The 17,971-nt window shown below is 41.6% G+C and overlaps 1 protein-coding gene across 1 annotated transcript; it reads left to right on the plus strand.

The window, feature by feature from the left end:
• Positions 1 to 2,659: 2,659 nt before the first annotated feature.
• LOC128515812 (hepatic leukemia factor-like) lies at positions 2,660 to 16,123 on the plus strand. The gene is made up of 4 exons (XM_053490006.1): positions 2,660 to 3,054; positions 5,175 to 5,516; positions 12,602 to 12,816; positions 13,080 to 16,123. The coding sequence occupies exons 1-4, from the start codon at positions 2,946 to 2,948 to the stop codon at positions 13,293 to 13,295; spliced, it is 882 nt and encodes a 293-aa protein (XP_053345981.1). The 5' UTR covers positions 2,660 to 2,945; the 3' UTR covers positions 13,296 to 16,123.
• The last annotated feature ends 1,848 nt before the right edge of the window (positions 16,124 to 17,971 follow it).

The raw sequence follows: 17,971 nt of genomic DNA on the forward strand, positions 1-17,971 counted from the left end.
TGACAGTCTGTCTGTATCCGCACACAAACATTCACACACACACACTCCCACTTTTTAGTCGGCCTCGGTGACGTCACTACACGCCCTTTTGCTTTAGCAACCAACCTCGTAACCAAGCGTGACGCACACGCACGCGCTCTCCACTCTCTCTCTCACACACACACACGGAGTGGAGCACAGATCAACTTAAACACACACCCCCGCTAGTTTAAACCACTGTCGCGCTCTTGAGCACGCGGGATCTAAGTGTAACCCAGTCCTGCTGGATGATGATGATGATAAAGTGCGACACCATTTTGTTTATAACGCACTGTTTAGGTCCCCAGCCAATAGGAAGGCGCCCTGTGATGACGCAGTGTTTGTGCTCCACTCGCAGACTAGCAGTGCGCGCGCTCCGGCCGTTACCGGACACATGCCGGTCAATGTGCCGCGGCTCGGGGCTGAGCTGCCGCGTGCGCCTCGCTATTGGTTGAAAGTAGGTCAGCGCCACCGGTAAGCTGCACGCCCCGCCCTCGCGGCGGTGAGAGCTCTGATTGGACAACAGGAGACACACCGCAGGCCAGCAACTAATCACCGTGCTCAGGGACTCGGCACAAAACCCCGCCCACTCTCTGTTATTGTGGGGGCGCGAGCGCGCGAGACTTGGTCTTATGGTTTATGGAGTGTATAATTAAACGCAGGAGGTATTATTTATTATTATTATTAGTAGTAGTAGTAGTAGTAGTTGTGGATGTTGTATTACAATGCTACGCTAATTTTAAACTGAAATGCTTCTGTAAGTGAATAAATTTGTACTTTTGATATATACATGAAAAATATTGTTAGATGGAGGTGGACACACACACACACACACACACTATCAGGTGGCATGGTGGGTTTAGTGTTTACAGCGTTCACGTTAAATGGCATTTGGCAGACGCCCTCATCCAGGTCAACTTACAGTCTGTCGTTTTATACATTTGAGCAGTTGAGGGTTAAAAGCCTTGCTTAAGGGCCCAACAGTGGCAGTTTGCTGGTGATGGGGTTTGAAACTGAGACCTTCCTATCAGTAGTTCAATATCCTAACCACTAAGCTAACTTCCCCCTTTATCACCCAATGGTAGGCCTATGTTCTAGAATGTAGTAAATATGATTTGTCAAATAAATCCAAACTTGTGTCCAAACATTGGCCTGGTACTGTACATGTTATATTTTTTATATAATTTAAAGCATGGGACATTAAGATGTACACAAGATCAAACAGGCTGTATCACAGCAGCAGCACATTGAGTTTTGAGTTCATTGGCCGTTAAGGTTATGTGACCTGTACACACTTGGACGAAGCTTGCTCAACCACACCCTCTTCAGCAGGTTCTTATAATACAGATTTTTAAAAAATCATTGTGTGTTAAAATTGTGTGTGTGTGTGTGTGTGTGTGTGTGTGTGTGCTGCATGGAATTGTCAGCATAATGAGCATGCCGGTGAATGCATTAAAACACCAGAGGCGCTGCATGTTGAAAGACAACCGGGCTCCAGGCCAGTATGGGATAATAAAGTAATTATTATTTATAAGATGACTTCTAGGAATTCACGCCTGAGAGACAACATTCTAACCAGACAGGTGGGAAAATAAAAAGAATAAATAAATAAAGTTGCAAGCACCAATAAGTGGGCCCAAGCACCTGTGGCATCGCTACCTGGGTGCATCAGAAAGACAGACCAATACCACAGAATTTTAGAATAGTGTTGAATTTTATGCTAATGCCTCCAAAAAGTCCTGGATGCTGGAAAAAAAGGCTTCACACTATAATGTCACTTAATATGATAGATGTTACTCTGGAAGTGATTAGCCAATTTTCGGCATAAGTTTAAGGCATTGTCATGGCTAAACCATTTGAGAAATTAGAAATCCCCTGGCGATTTTGCATCCTCAATGTCATGAGATCAAATTGGCTCGGTTTGGTGGCGATCCTATAGATCCCTTAGGAGGAGAATATCAAAAATTCATTTGGTATATTTTGCAAACAACCCAAAATAACTGACTTCCTTTTGAGTAGAGTCCGTGACATGCAATGTGAAAGTTGTCCAGCTCCATGAGATCTGAATGTGTACTGAGTTTTGCATGTAAACATGCAAGCGTGTATGACCCACACAGCAAAATCTCGGGAGGTGGTGGCTCAGTGTCTTGAGGCTCCTGCTGTTGGGCCCTCGAGCAAGGCTCTTAACCCTGTCTGCTCCAGGGGGGCCGTTAAAATGGCAGACCCTGCGCTCTGACCAAAGTTTACTAACAATAGCTGGGATATGCGAAGAATAAAGAATTTCACTTCGCGATAATGTTAATGTGACAAATAAAGGCTGAACCACAAGTGTATATGAGTAGAGGAGACCAAATCTCCTGGTCAGGTGTCGTAATACTCAGATTTTCTCACAAGATCCCGCGACATTAAGTCCTCCTTCATAACCTCTAGGAGTTCACACGCGGAGAAATTGAAACAAATAGATAAATAAATAAAAACAAAAGGTGCGGGTGAGAACGATAAACCAAGTAGTCCGCGCCGTGCGCGTCCCCGCCCCGTCCATCCGAATAGTTCTGCTTATTCATGAGCGGTGACGTCGAGACACGGCGGCGCGCGCGCGCGTACATGGGAGGCGAAACCCACTCCCGCGCGAGCCGCTTCAGAAGCAGCAGGCACGCGAGCGGGACGGCGGGGAGTGCGCGCGCGGCTTCAACACGCACCGCTCGCTGCGGCTCGAGCTCCGGTTCTGTCTCTCTCTCTCGTTATTCTTTATTATTATTATTTTTTTGTTTTTATTGTTTTAGTCTTCGTTATTCGGTTCCTCATTTACTGTCTTGTTTTTAATTTTTTGCTTTGCACTTTCTATTTATTACTATTATTATTATTATTATTCCTCCCTGTGCGCGTGTCGTTACCGGAGGATTAAACCTTGGTGCTCGTGCGCAGCGATGGAGAAAATGTCGCGTCCCGTCAGCTCCGCTTTCCTGCCTCCGACCCACGGAGTGCTCAAATCCCTCCTGGAGAACCCCATGAAGCTGCCCTTCCACCACGACGAGGGTACACACACACACACGCATGCATTCACACACACACACACACACACACACACATATACACGCATGCACACGCACGCATGGACGCGCACACGAACGCGCCACTCGAACGCGCATTAATTCTTCTAGTGTTAATGAGATTTTATTCCCAGGCTTCCCAAATTATTATTATTATTATTATTATTATTATTGCACACTTCTTACTTCATGTAATTATGGTTGTTTTTTTTACCTTCCTAATCTTGCATTATTGCATATTATCCACAGCATAATTAATGCATTATTGCAAAATTATTGCAAATAATAAATTTTCCCCTTGGAATAATTGAAGTACTCTATCTATTTAATCTATCTATCTATCTATCTATCTATCTATCTATCTATCTATCTATCGCATTAAAGCACTTTACTCCATGATTAATGCATAATCACATCTTCATCACTGTGATTAGTGTTGACATACAGTATGAGTGAATCTGAATGCAGAGTGAGAGAAGTGCACACCTTCCTTCATCTCTTTCTCTCTCTCTCTCTCTATGAAATGATTTCATTTTGGCACCCAATGTCATTTCCTCACAGCCAGGTCCCACTCTTCATAATCTTTCTCAACAGCACAATGTTGCTTTAAACCTGCTTTCTTCCCCATAGGGGGCGCCTGTGAGAAGTGTCACTTGATGGCTAGTGGAGCGTGTGAACATCACTCTTTCTGCAAACTAACCTGATTGGAAAAATCATTTCATCAGAAAAAAACTTTTCAGATTTCAGAGAGTCTAATCTACGTTGTCTGTATGTCGAATCGTTCGCGCCATGTCAGGGATGTGCTTTAGCTGTGCACTGGAGAAAGGAAGAGCAAGTAACAAGTTCAGCTTTGAGATACTTGCATTTTCCATTTTATCAAAAGCACCATCATCCCTCTGCCTGCGTTTCATTCAGGCCGGGCTGAGCTGTGTGTGTGTAACTGTGTGTGTGTGTGTGTGCAGGTCTGTGATAAACTAATTTCCAGTGTGATGATCTGTGGGTCCATTTTATTTCACTTTAAATCAATTAAAGCCTCACCCAAATCAACACAGGATCTCATTAAAGAAAACACATATGAAGAGTTGTCTCTGTTGACATGAAAAGTGAAACTAAAATCAGGGATCAAAGCTGTTTATCATCAAGTGCTACACTGTTTCTACTGGTTCAGCGATCTGACTTACATCCAGAGTGTGAGTTACTCTCATAGAGGCTTTGTTTAACGTGAAGGAGGTGTGGCCTGTGTATCTTTCAGGCTTATTAAAGAAGGCGTGGCATGTGTATCTGTCAGTTTCAGTGAGGGAGGTGTGGCCTGTGTATCTGTCAGTTTTAGGGAAGGAGGTGTGGCCTGTGTATCTGTCAGTCTTAGTGAAGGAGGTGTGGCCTGTGTATCTGTCAGTCTCAGTAAAGGAGGCGTGGCCTGTGTCTCTGCCAGTTTCAGTAAAGGAGGCATGGCCTCTGTTTGTATTTGCGAGTCTGATTAAAGTAGACATGGCTCATTAAAGAAGGCGTGGCCTGTTCATCTGTCAGTCTCATTAAAGAAGGCGTGGCCTGTTCATCTGTCAGTCTCATCAAAGAAGGTGTGGCCTGTTTATCTGTTAGTCTCATTTAAGAAGGCATGGTCTGTTTATCTGTCAGTCGTATTAAAGAAGGCGTGGCCTGTTTATCTGTCAGGCTCATTAAAGAAGGCGTGGCCTGTTTATCTGTCAGTCTCATTAAAGAAGGCGTGGCCCATTTTTTTCTGTCAGTCTCAATAAAGAAGGCGTGGCCTCTGTATTTGCCAGTCTCATTAAAGAAGGCGTGGCCTGTTAATCTGTCAGTCTCATTAAAGAAGGCGTGGCCTGTTTTCTGTCAGTCTTAATAAAGAAGGCGTGGCCTGTTTATCTGCCAGTCTCATTAAAGAAGGCGTGGCCTGTTTATCTGTCAGTTTCAGTAACGTCAGCATGACCTCTGTATCTGCCAGTCTCATTAAAGAAGGTGTGACCTGTTTATCTGTCAGTCTTAATGGAGGAGGCATGGCCTGTTTATCTGTATAGTGAAGGAGGTGTGGCAAACTGTGTCTGGTAAAGTTTTATTTTTCAGCACAGCCTATGTGTTTTATCTCTTCAGGTTTTGGTAAAGAAAAGGAGAAAGAGAAGAAGCTGGAGGAAGATGGTGCCGGAGCGAATGCACCTCAGTCTGCTTTTCTCGGCCCGACGCTTTGGGACAAAACGCTGCCTTATGATGGAGACAACTTCCAGCTGGAGTACATGGACCTGGAGGAGTTCCTGTCTGAGAACGGCATTCCTGCCAACCCGCAAAATGAGCAGAGCCAGATCACACAGCAGCCAGTGCAGCAAAGCCCGACCCTGCCCTCACCGCCATCTGTGGTGGACCTGAGCAACCGCGCCAGCACCTCGGTACACGCCGGCATGGTGACACAGGGCTGCTTACAGAGCCCGACCCAAGCAGGTACACACACACACACACACACCCACCTTACATGCCATTCCATGTACTCACATTCCCTAAAGTAAGAACTCGTGTGCACACAAGTTCCCCCTGGTTGGCATTAATTCACACACACACACACACACACACACATACACACACAAATCATAAACTGCTTTTGAAGTGTGATATTTTCCAGACACTCGTGATTTATCAACTCCCCTGCACGGAGTTTTAGATTGATCTTCCCTGTGAGGAATCCACACTGCTAGAGGCGCTACACCTGTGGCATTAACCCCAAAACACCTGTACATACTCTCACACTCTCACAAACAACTTATTTTTCTCTTAAATAAGTAATATTTTATATGTACCTTCAGATGTAATGTACTATTCACTTGATTATATAGAATTTGGAAAGAAAATATCCGATTGACACTACTGACATGCAAGGAACACCCCCCCCCCCCCCACACACACACACGCCGACTCACACACAGAGAAAACTGAGCTAAATTAGTCGAGAACTTATAGAACTTATCATTAGCCTTTATGATAATTTATGAATAAACCGTTCAAATATGAAAATTGTGGTTCCACCCTGATAATGCTGAACAGTTGAGACAATCTGAACTCACAGTAAAGCTTATGTTAGTGAAACACTTCTACAAGATTTATAGTTGCCGAGGAGTTTGTGTAGAAATTAGGGATTCTGGGGAGAAGAACATCAAGCGGCTCTGAATCCTGCCCTCTGATTGGTCAGAAGGTGTTGATTAATTGTCTATAACATCAGCAGTAATAGATAGCTAGATAGTTTATTGATCCTGAAGGAAACTCCAGATATTCAGCAGCAGTAGAGACAGTAACACATACAGGTGTGTAGATGTGATTTGCACACTGTATATCTTACATACAGTCAGTAAACACAAACAAACTACAAGATATATAAAAAATATATGGATAAAGAAAACTGTATACGTAGAAGAATAATATTAAAAGTAAAATAAAGTAAATTGCAGTGCAACCTTGATGTGCAATTATGTTTGTAACAAAGTGACAGCAGCAGTGTTATTGTTCATGGTTTAAAGTACAAGAACAAGAAATGTGCAAATACGCTATCGTTTCCATAGCGACAGCTCATTCACAGGGGCGAAGTCACACGTTTTTGGGATTAAAAACGTGTGACTTCTACAGTAGTAGAACCAGAGGAAGGAGTCTCCAGTGTCAGCGTTTCTTTGTAACAGTGAGTCAGAAGTCAAGCTGTAACATGAAGTTCTTCCACGTCTTCACGACGCACTGTGTATTTTTATCTGATTGGGAGATTAAAAAGAAGTTTCAGGAGAACAGCAGCTAACTTCTAAACGTTCCACAGGAAAACACGTACCTAACAGATCAAAGTTGTGATGTTTTGTCTTTTCCAACATTAAACCTTTGCTGATGAGTTACATGGGAGGAATAAATCAGACGTGCTGCTAGAGGAGAATGGACTTTGAAGTGCTAGCTGATCAGATTTTCGTAAGACCGGTGTTTCTGCTGACTTTTGAACCTGTTAGAGGTTAATTCTGGCAAAGAGAGTGTCATCCAGTGTATTATTATTATTACGCGCTCCAGAGAACCTCGTGTCACGAGCTAGCTCCTGGCTGTTAGCTAAAGCGGTGAATGATTGTTACCCGGCGTGAGGCGAGTTCACACCTTTCACCGGGGACATTAGTTTATCCGTGCTGCGCTGCACTTATCGTGACCTGACACTCACCTTTATCGCGGGTTAATACTCAACCCAAGTGCACAGAGCCGAGCGCCGCCGGTGAGTCAGTGATTTCTCATTAGCGCAGAGTTCCTTTTGCTAGCGTTCATGCTTTCTGACCTCTTTACACGCTAACGTTCAAAAGTAGTGTTTTATCAAGGAATATCAAATCTAAGAAATGTAAATTGTTGGAATGAAATGGAAGATACAGTTTATAGTTCGTTAATTAATTTTGCAAAAAGGAATAGTAATACATTTGCACTACACATTATTAAATAATTCACTAGCTTGTTTGTTAGCATCATTAACATTTTAAAATCTTATCTAGTTATGATTTAGTTTGTATCCATGAGTGTATAAGTAGCAGCTAGCTCACTGCTAATGATAACAACACTAACAATAAGTAATGCAAACATTTGTATCGTTAGCATTTAGAACACGACACGGATATCGTAACATAGCGTTAAATGTAGCATTGTTATTAGATATGTCAGCACCTCAAACATATTTTTTGTCCAATCAAATATTAGACAGCTGAAAAAATACAGAGCAGCAGAAAAGCGAAACCACACACCCTAGCGCATGTTGATGGCTATCAGGTTAGTGTTGCTGTGCGTGAGGAACTTCAGTAACACACAGACCGAGGTATTGATATAACACAGATCTCCTCTCACACAGAGCAGATAAGAGACGCACAGCCTTTTGATCACGACTCGTAGTCTGTCTGATAACGCCCACCTTTTGGCAAGTATGTGTGTGTGTGTGTGTGTGTGCTCACATGCCAGCTGCCTTAGCCATTGGGGTGCACCATACCAACCTCAATGATTTGTTAATCAATTTGTGTGTGTAAGTGTGTGAGTGTGAGAGAGAGGTTAATTAGAGGTGTGTTAATGAGTGTCGGGGTTAATTAGAGGTTTGTTAATGAGTGTTGGGGTTAATTAGAGGTGTGTTAATGAGTGTCGGGGTTAATTAGAGGTGTGTTAATGAGTGTCGGGGTTAATTAGAGGTGTGTTAATGAGTGTCGGGGTTAATTAGAGGTGTGTCAATGAGTGTTGGGTTAATTAGAGGTTTGTTAATGAGTGTCGGGGTTAATTAGAGGTGTGTTAATGAGTGTCGGGGTTAATTAGAGGTGTGTTAATGAGTGTCGGGGTTAATTAGAGGTGTGTTAATGAGTGTCGGGGTTAATTAGAGGTGTGTTAATGAGTGTCGGGGTTAATTAGAGGTGTGTTAATGAGTGTCGGGGTTAATTAGAGGTGTGTCAATGAGTGTTGGGTTAATTAGAGGTTTGTTAATGAGTGTCGGGGTTAATTAGAGGTGTGTTAATGAGTGTCGGGGTTAATTAGGGGTGTGTTAATGAGTGTCGGGGTTAATTAGAGGTGTGTTAATGAGTGTCGGCGTTAATTAGAGGTGTGGAAATAAGTGTCGAGGTTAATTAGAGGTGTGGAAATGAGTGTCGAGGTTAATTAGAGGTGTGTTAATGAGTGTCGGGGTTAATTAGAGGTGTGTTAATGAGTGTTGGGTTAATTAGAGGTTTGTTAATGAGTGTCGGGGTTAATTAGAGGTGTGTTAATGAGTGTCGGGGTTAATAAGAGGTGTGTTAATGAGTGTCGGGGTTAATTAGGGGTGTGTTAATGAGTGTCGGGGTTAATTAGAGGTGTGTTAATGAGTGTCGGGGTTAATTAGAGGTGTGTTAATGAGTGTCGGGGTTAATTAGAGGTGTGTTAATGAGTGTCGGGGTTAATTAGAGGTGTGGAAATGAGTGTCGGGGTTAATTAGAGGTGTGTTAATGAGTGTCGGGGTTAATTAGAGGTGTGAAAATGAGTGTCGGGGTTAATTAGAGGTGTGTTAATGAGTGTCGGGGTTAATTAGGGGTGTGGAAATGAGTGTCGGGGTTAATTAGAGGTGCGTTAATGAGTGTCGGGGTTAATTAGGGGTGTGGAAATGAGTGTCGGGGTTAATTAGGGGTGCGTTAATGAGTGTCGGGGTTAATTAGAGGTGTGTTAATGAGTGTCGGGGTTAATTAGAGGTGTGGAAATGAGTGTCGGGGTTAATTAGAGGTGTGTTAATGAGTGTCTGGGTTAATTAGAGGTGTGTTAATGAGTGTCGGGGTTAATTAGAGGTGTGTTAATGAGTGTCGGGGTTAATTAGAGGTGTGATAATGAGTGTCGAGGTTAATTAGAGGTGTGTTAATGAGTGTCGGGTTAATTAGAGGTGTGTTAATGAGTGTCGGGGTTAATTAGGGGTGTGTTAATGAGTGTCGGGGTTAATTAGGGGTGTGTTAATGAGTGTCGAGGTTAATTAGGGGTGTGTTAATGAGTGTCGAGGTTAATTAGAGGTGTGTTAATGAGTGTCGAGGTTAATTAGAGGTGTGTTAATGAGTGTCGAGGTTAATTAGAGGTGTGTTAATGAGTGTCGGGGTTAATTAGAGGTGTGTTAATGAGTGTCGGGGTTAATTAGAGGTGTGGAAATGAGTGTCGAGGTTAATTAGAGGTGTGTTAATGAGTGTCGGGGTTAATTAGGGGTGTGTTAATGAGTGTCGGAGTTAATTAGAGGTGTGTTAATTAGTGTCGGGGTTAATTAGGGGTGTGTTAATGAGTGTCGGGGTTAATTAGAGGTGTGTTAATGAGTGTCGGGGTTAATTAGGGGTGTGTTAATGAGTGTCGGGGTTAATTAGAGGTGTGTTAATGAGTGTCGGGGTTAATTAGAGGTGTGTTAATGAGTGTCGGGGTTAATTAGAGGTGTGTTAATGAGTGTCGGGGTTAATTAGAGGTGTGTTAATGAGTGTTGGGTTAATTAGAGGTGTGTTAATGAGTGTCGGGGTTAATTAGAGGTGTGTTAATGAGTGTCGGGGTTAATTAGAGGTGTGTTAATGAGTGTCGGGGTTAATTAGAGGTGTGTTAATGAGGGTTGTTACTGCAGAGTGAATAAAGATTGCTGCTTTTGGGAGATATTTTAGATATTTTTGTATATTTTATAACTCGTAACACACATTCTGATGTCAAAATGCAGAGCTGCAGTACAGAATGTGCTCTGGAAAATGTGTGTGTGTGTGTGTGTGTGTGTGTGTGGCTCTGGAAGTGTTCTAAATAACCCAGGCAAATAACACAGACAGCATGTTATGGTAGACTGGTAGACTAGCACTAGAGGGCACGTGAGGCAGCACCGTGCTGAGCCATGTGCTTCACACACACTCACACACACACACACACACACACACACACACACTCACACACATAAAGTCACATTGCAAGAGTCGTGTTCTAGTCACATGCAGAAGGTGCTGGCACACACACACACACCCACATACACACCCACACCCACACACACACCCACACACACACACACACACACACACACACACACAGTGCGATAGTACACACCTTTGCGTACATTCCTGTCTAGAGTGCAGAATGTTGTATATTTTAAGTGTTTGTGTTTGCATATTTATTAGTGTGTGTCTCAGCTCATGTGCATGTGTAAGTGTATGTATGCATGTGCGTGTGTGTGTGTGTGTGTGTGCTTGTATGTGTGCGTGCAAAGGGATGGGTCAAAGGTTGCAGTATGATAGAACACCACTGTTAACTTTAGATAACCTCAGTAAAACAGTCCTCCCTCTCTCTCCTGCTCTCTCTGTCTTTTGCAGTGTGTGTGTGTGTGTGTGTGTGTGAGAGAGAGAGAGAGAGAGAGAAAGAGAGAGAGAGAGAATGGAGAGGAGGGATCTTTTGCTTTCTGGAGGGATCGGAATGTTCTACTAAAACACAGGACAGAAGGAGGGAGGAAGGAGGAGACACACACACACACACACACACACACACACACACACACGAATGCACACATTATGGAGAACGTAGAGGCTGTCTACTGCAGTCATTTTTTTAAGGGAATAATAATAATAATAACAATACAAATAAGAGCAATTAATCAAAAGAAATAAATTAATAATACTGAAAAAATTAAATAGTCCAAAATAAAGTATTAGCACAGTATGATAAAAATAATAGAGAAATATAAACACAATTATACATTACTAAAACATTTTACAAATAATAAAATTTTGTAAGTAAAAAGGAAAAAAAAGAGAAGAGCAACAACAACAAGTATAGTTGCAAGCAACAATGAGCGGGCCCAAGCACCTTCTGCATCACTCTCCACACACACCACAAAGACAGCGGGCACATGCATTTAAGTCACTAAATGTGATGTCACTCAATATGATATCACACAGATAGTTATTAACCACGTTTTGACCACCAAAAAGCCACGGATGCTGGGCGCTATGATGTCACTCAATACGTAATGTCATTACAGGAAGTTATTAGGCAATTTTTTGACATAAGTTTTAGGTATCATCCACTTGAGATATCAAAAATCCCTCCAGAATTTTGCCATCCTCAGTGTATTGAGATCTTATTGGCCTGGTTTGTTGCCGATCGTTTAAATCCCCCAGGAGGAGCTATTGGTTGCGTTTGCCAAATGACCCAAAATAACTGACTTCCTGTTAATTTGAGCCCGTGAGATGCAATTAGAAAGTTATACAGCTCAATAAGCTCTGAATGTGTAATGGGTTTCATGTGCATACGTGCAGGTGTGTATGAGCTATGCAGAAAAATCTTGTGTGACTGCACCTTATAAGCGGTGTGGGGGAAAGGATGGATAGGTGGATTCGTGGATGGATGAACAGATAAACAGATCGATGGATGGATGGGCGGATTAATGGATAAATGAATGAACGGAGGAATGGATGGATAGACGGATCTGTTTTCATTAAGTTGCGTCTGTCAGACTGAAAGACCGACACAAATGCTGGTTGGTTTTATATTCACCAAGGCTCAGGTAAAGAGATGAGGCACAGATCATCTACAAGGAGGGACAGAAGGTCAGAACGACCACCAGGGTAACCAAATCCCAAACCCCAAACACACAGCAGCAAGGGGAGTGAAGATCTTGTAGAGTGACACACAACACACACAGACTGGGGAGGTCAGGCTAATACACACTGAGTGTGTTATCTCACAGCGTGTCCACACGAGAGCCGTGTGTGTGTTTGTGCGTGAGAGAGACCAGGTGTGTATGGTTAGAACTGGGGTGACTGTGAACATCTAACCCCCAATACCCCCCTCCCCCCGTCTTACATGTTCACACACACACGTTTTTTTACCTCATTAAAGCAGCCGATATATCAGAACTCTCATTGTGTGTATGTGTTAAACTAAGTTGATTTTGTGGTGCCGCCCAGTGGCTACAGCATGCAATCACACTTATTTAACTGGAGTTGTTCTTCTTCTTCTTCTTATTATTATTATTATTATTAACACATATACAACCACCATTGAGACTATTTCCGTTCTTGTTTGTGTCACAGCCCTGCCGTCAAACCGCAACACCCCAAGTCCGATCGACCCTGAGTCCATCCAGGTGCCAGTGAGTTACGAGCCTGACCCGGCCGACCTGGCCCTGTCCAGCGTTCCGGGTCAGGAGGTGTTCGACCCGCGTAAGCGCAAGTTTTCCATGGAGGAGCTCAAACCACAGCCCATGATCAAAAAAGCACGCAAAGTCTTTATCCCTGAAGACATGAAGGTATGTGTTTGCTGATGATGCTCACACACACACACACACACACACACACACACACACACACACACACACACACACACACTAATCATGATGCTATGGTTTATTTCAGCACGTTTTCCTCTTAACCACCTGTTACCTTGTTGTAGAAAAACCCTTTCCAACAGTGTGTGACTGATGGTAGTTTGACCTCTCTCTCTCTCTCTTTCTCTCTCTTGCGTGTTTCTGGTGTGTAACTGCTCATTACACTTGTATGTTGTGTTCTGCAGGACGATAAGTACTGGGCGCGCCGTCGGAAGAACAACGTAGCAGCGAAGCGTTCCCGGGATGCACGGCGCCTGAAGGAGAACCAGATCGCCATCCGAGCCGCGTTCCTGGAGAAAGAGAACACGGCGCTCAGGCAGGAAGTCGCAGAGCTGCGCAAGGAACTCGGACGCTGCCGGAACGTTCTGGCTAAATACGAGTCACGGCATGGCGCCCTGTGAACCCTCCGCCTCTCTCCTGAACCCACCCTCAAACCCGTTCCTCCATCACCACCACCATATGTTCCAAGGACTTCAGTGTGCCACTATTAGTGCGCTCACCTCCACCCGTCTCTCTCTCTCTCTCTCTCTCTTTGTCACTCTGTGGATGTTTCAGCAGTGTGTGATGGGCATTAGCGCTCGTTAGCGCTTGCTCTCTCTCTTACACATTTATTCTTTCTTTTCCTTCAGATTTTCATTGGAAAGTGGTGCTGTATGCTAACCTCTCTCGCTATATATTTCAGTCTGGTCTTGCCTATTTCGCTTCACATCAAGCTAACATGCACCAGCGACATTTTTGTTTTTCACGCATCGTCCACTCAGAGAGCAATAACTTCAACACACTTTTTGGGAAAAAAAAAAAAAAAACGAAGAAAGCAGCGCTAGCCTATGTGATTTTCTTTTTTTTGTCATCTGGTTCATGGCATATTGTGTGTGTATATATATGTGTGTGTGTGTGTGTGTGTGTGTGTGTGTGAAAGAGATTTAGAAACCAAGAAACCATGCATCCACACAAGCTAGCAACAAAGCGAATTTCCTGTGGAAGTCTGTGAGTTGCGATTACGACGACAATCAACTTGATAAAAATTAGCCATTAAGGTTCACTTCCTGTCTTTGTCCGGTTGTTATTAACGATGTTTGTTTTAACGCCGTTTAACGTTGAGCTATTTATTACTAGTGGCTTAGCTAATCATTTACACAGCTACCTTAACTTACTGCTAATTGTTTAATTCACAATCTTACAGTAAAAAACAAAAATCTAAACAACATAAAAACCTTGCAGATGTCTATACAAATATATACATATATATAAATTAATATATTATATATATGACTATTAGCTAGCTCGCTAGTTATATTTTTATAGCAAAACATTTTGATCATTCTAGGCAGTTTAGCTAGTTCCCCAGCTAGTCGTTAACTTCACATCCACTTGTGGTTTATTTCCTAAAGTATTCCAAGCTTTTGATTTTAGCTAACAACCTCGTGGTTATGCTAGCTTTAGTATACACTTATAAAGCTATAATCAGTGTTTCCAGAGTAGAGAAATTCCAAACCTAGTTATCTTTCCTGTTGATAAATAAAAACAGGGGAATATACCCGCTTGATGTTTACGTAGAAGTCTCTCTTTAGAGCACTGAGCTAGATAATTTGTTAATGAACGCACATCTCTCTCTCTCTCTCTCTCTCTCTCTCTCGCTGTGTCTCTGCTAACAACCTGCACTAAAGCGTCTTTCACAATCCAATCTGGGTGCGAGTCTACCTTCTGTAACAGAAATACAATCTATTTATGGACTTTTTACATTTTTTTTTTTATTTAGAGTCTGCGAGAATGCTACCTTGCATTTAGCAAATATCACTATAACTTTGTCACTGTTAGCTTTCTTGTAAGTTTCCTGATGTATTTCCTGATGTTGATGCATGAACCTAAAGTTACCGTATTTTCTGGACTCAAAAGCGCCATTTTTAAGCAATTCTACTTTGTATGATGCTTAATAGAAATGCAGGAATTGGAATCTGACTGTTCAGGGATGACTTAGAAATAATAGCGCTTTAAGCTAGCTAGCTGTATCGCCGATATTGCAAGACTGTTATCTTAAGGAATAAGACATAATGAATAATTTTTTTAATTATTATTATTATTAACAGAATTGTATAAAGCACTGCAATTGCAAGCTAGCTAATTCTCCAAACTATACAGCAGTACCTCGTCATATAAATTTAATCAGTTTCTGAGGCGAGTTCTTAAAGTGATATTTTATATTGCAACTCATTGTCCCATAGGAAATAATGTAAATGCAGATCATTTGTTCCAGCCACCCAAAAATACTACTAATTTCCAACACTATAAAAATATTTTTCCATATAAAAACAATCAAAACATTGAGTAAAGCCATGTAAATGAAGTAGAATATGAATTAAATAGACACCTCACCTAACGTTAATTTATGATTCCTCTTGGCAACGGCTGCTTTAAAAACCAAACTGAAAGCTTTGAAAGTTTTTTTTCCCTCCAATTCCTTACAAACACTCTCAGTTCTCTGTACCGTGCTAATGTTTCCTGTACAGACGTGTATAGTCTCCTCTCGTAGCTTTACCTCGGCCCTCTCGATATCTTTCTCAGATGGCTGTGCTGAATGTACTGAATGTATGCTCTGGTTGTTGTTGTTTTTTTTTTGTTTTTTTTACTTTTTTATTTCATTTTGTTTTTCTCGAAAAGATGGCTGGATGATAATGATGATGATGATGATGATGTCTGTGATTAGCATGGCTAACGCAATCAGTTTGTTTACTACAGACCAAAATGTGTGGCACACAGGCACACACATATACGCATACACACACACAGACACACACACACGCACATACTAATAACAGAGCTATATTAGTTAAAACAGAGATGTTAATGTTTATACTGAATATTCTAGAGTTCTATGTTTGTCTTTTTGTACAGTATTTTTCTTATACCAGATACAAGGCACAACAGGTTCAGAGTAGAGCTAAACCTAGAGATTAAACACAATCTATTTACAGAAGTTTATGCTTAAAAACAATATTGTACTATATATATATATATATATATATATATATATATATATATAGTATGATAAAATCTATATCTTTATTACTCAGAGTTAAGCTAGCGTTTTGTGAGCGAATCAGGGGTCGTTATTAAACTTCTCAAAGCGCAAAAAGTCAGATTTTGCCTTTTTTTGTAAAATTGTAAAGTGTGAAAGAAAAAAATGTGATATATATATAAATAAAAAATATTATTAATTATTATGAATCAACATTTTTGTGGTGTTGTTCTTGTGTGTTATAATTTGTACTAAATACTAAATTTAAAGTGTTAAATTGGTACTAAATACAGAACAGGAACATTTATAACAACTACAACCTTCTGTGGCGGCACGGTGGCTTGGTGATTAGCGCTGTCACCTTGAACCTCCAGGTCCTGGGTTTGATTCCCATGTTGGGTCTGTGTGCATGGGGTTTGCATGTTCTTTCTGTATTTGGTGGGTTTCCTCCCACAGTCCAAAGACATGCAGATTAGGCAAATTGGTATTTCAAAATTGCTGGTAGATGGTCCTCTGGAGCAGGAAATGGCAACCCACTCCTGTATCCTTGCCAAGAAAATCCCATGGACAGCATCTACAGTAGGAAGGCCTGATGGTCAGACTCGATTGAACGACTAAACAACTAAACAAAATCTGTTGTAACTACCTGCATTAATTATGATTCAAGACTGAGTTGCAATACAAAGGGCACTGAAGTGCTATAACTCCATCTCCCTGATTTTAAATCAAGATGGCAGCATGGTTTTGGCCAGTGGGTGCTCAAATTAAGTGGCCACCTTAAAAACAGGACTGGAACACAAGTCTGACATGGATCCTGATTCCAAAAGCCTTAAACATGTTCATACTAATGCATGAAAATCTCCTTTACCACTTCCAGGCACCTTGAACTCTAATAGAGTATATCACACTCAAGGTCATGCTCAAGTGTTGTACTGAATATCAGCACCAATATTCAGTACCACAGCCGCGCTGAGGTTTGATGCAATCACAGGCATGAGGGTCGCAGCCCGAGTACCGTGTATATTGCATCCGTGCTGATATTCAATACAACAGCATGACCTCATGTGTGATATTGCTTTTATACTACAGATCTATATATTATCAACAGATTATGATTTGGTTCTTTATTTAACCAATGATTTTGTTCAGCCGACACATGTCCTCCGTCGTAACTGTTTGAATCTTAATGTCCAATTTATTTATTTTTATTTTGCACTCACACATCCATTTATATATGGGGCTTCTCCACACCGTAACTCTCCCGGATGTGGGAAAGACAGTGGAGGTGGATTCATCGGAGAACAATACATATTTCACATTGTCCACAGCCTAAGATTTTCGCTGCTGGCACCATTGAAACCGACGTTTGTCATGTGACCAAAGGTTTGGCTATAGCAGCCCGGCCATTTACATTGAACCTGTGGATCTCCCGATTTACAGTTTTGGTGGAAACAGGAGAGTTGAGGTGCACATTTAATTCTGTAGTGAGTTGGGCAGCTGTGGTTTTATGTTTTTGAATACTGTCCGGTTGCTAACATGTCTATATATATATATATATATATATATATATATATATAGACAGGTATATAGACAGGTATACACAGGTTTACACACACAGTATATATATATATATATATATATATATATATATATATATATACACACACACATTGGGGGAAATAAGTATTTGATCCCCTACAGATTTTCTAAGACAGAATATTAACCAAAAATCCAGAAAAAGCACATGATACAAATGTTAAATGGAGTGGTCTAGCCAGTCTTCAGACCTTAATCCAATAGGAAATTCACTGAGAGAGCTATAACTTTAAGTTGGCAAGCAACAGGCAAAAACCTTAAACATTTAGAGAAAATCTGTAAAGAATACTGGATCAAAATGCATCCTAAGATGTGTGCAAATCTGGTAAACAACTACAAGAAACGTCTTCCCTCTGTGCTTTTCAGCAAAGGGGTCCTCTACCAAGTACTAAGTCATGTTTTGCTTGGGGATCAAATTAGTATTTCCCTCATTGAAATGTAACTTAATTCATAACATTGTATCAT

This window comes from Clarias gariepinus, chromosome 28 (assembly GCF_024256425.1).
Source record: "Clarias gariepinus isolate MV-2021 ecotype Netherlands chromosome 28, CGAR_prim_01v2, whole genome shotgun sequence".
NCBI lineage: Eukaryota > Metazoa > Chordata > Actinopteri > Siluriformes > Clariidae > Clarias > Clarias gariepinus.

Excerpts from the sequence above, each read along its gene's own strand:
- LOC128515812 (XM_053490006.1), top strand. The coding sequence starts at position 2,946 with ATGGAGAAAATGTCGCGTCCCGTCAGCTCCGCTTTCCTGCCTCCGACC. Across the intron at positions 3,055-5,174 it reads GCCCTTCCACCACGACGAGG|GTTTTGGTAAAGAAAAGGAG; the intron begins GTACACACACAC and ends TTATCTCTTCAG. Across the intron at positions 5,517-12,601 it reads ACAGAGCCCGACCCAAGCAG|CCCTGCCGTCAAACCGCAAC; the intron begins GTACACACACAC and ends TTTGTGTCACAG.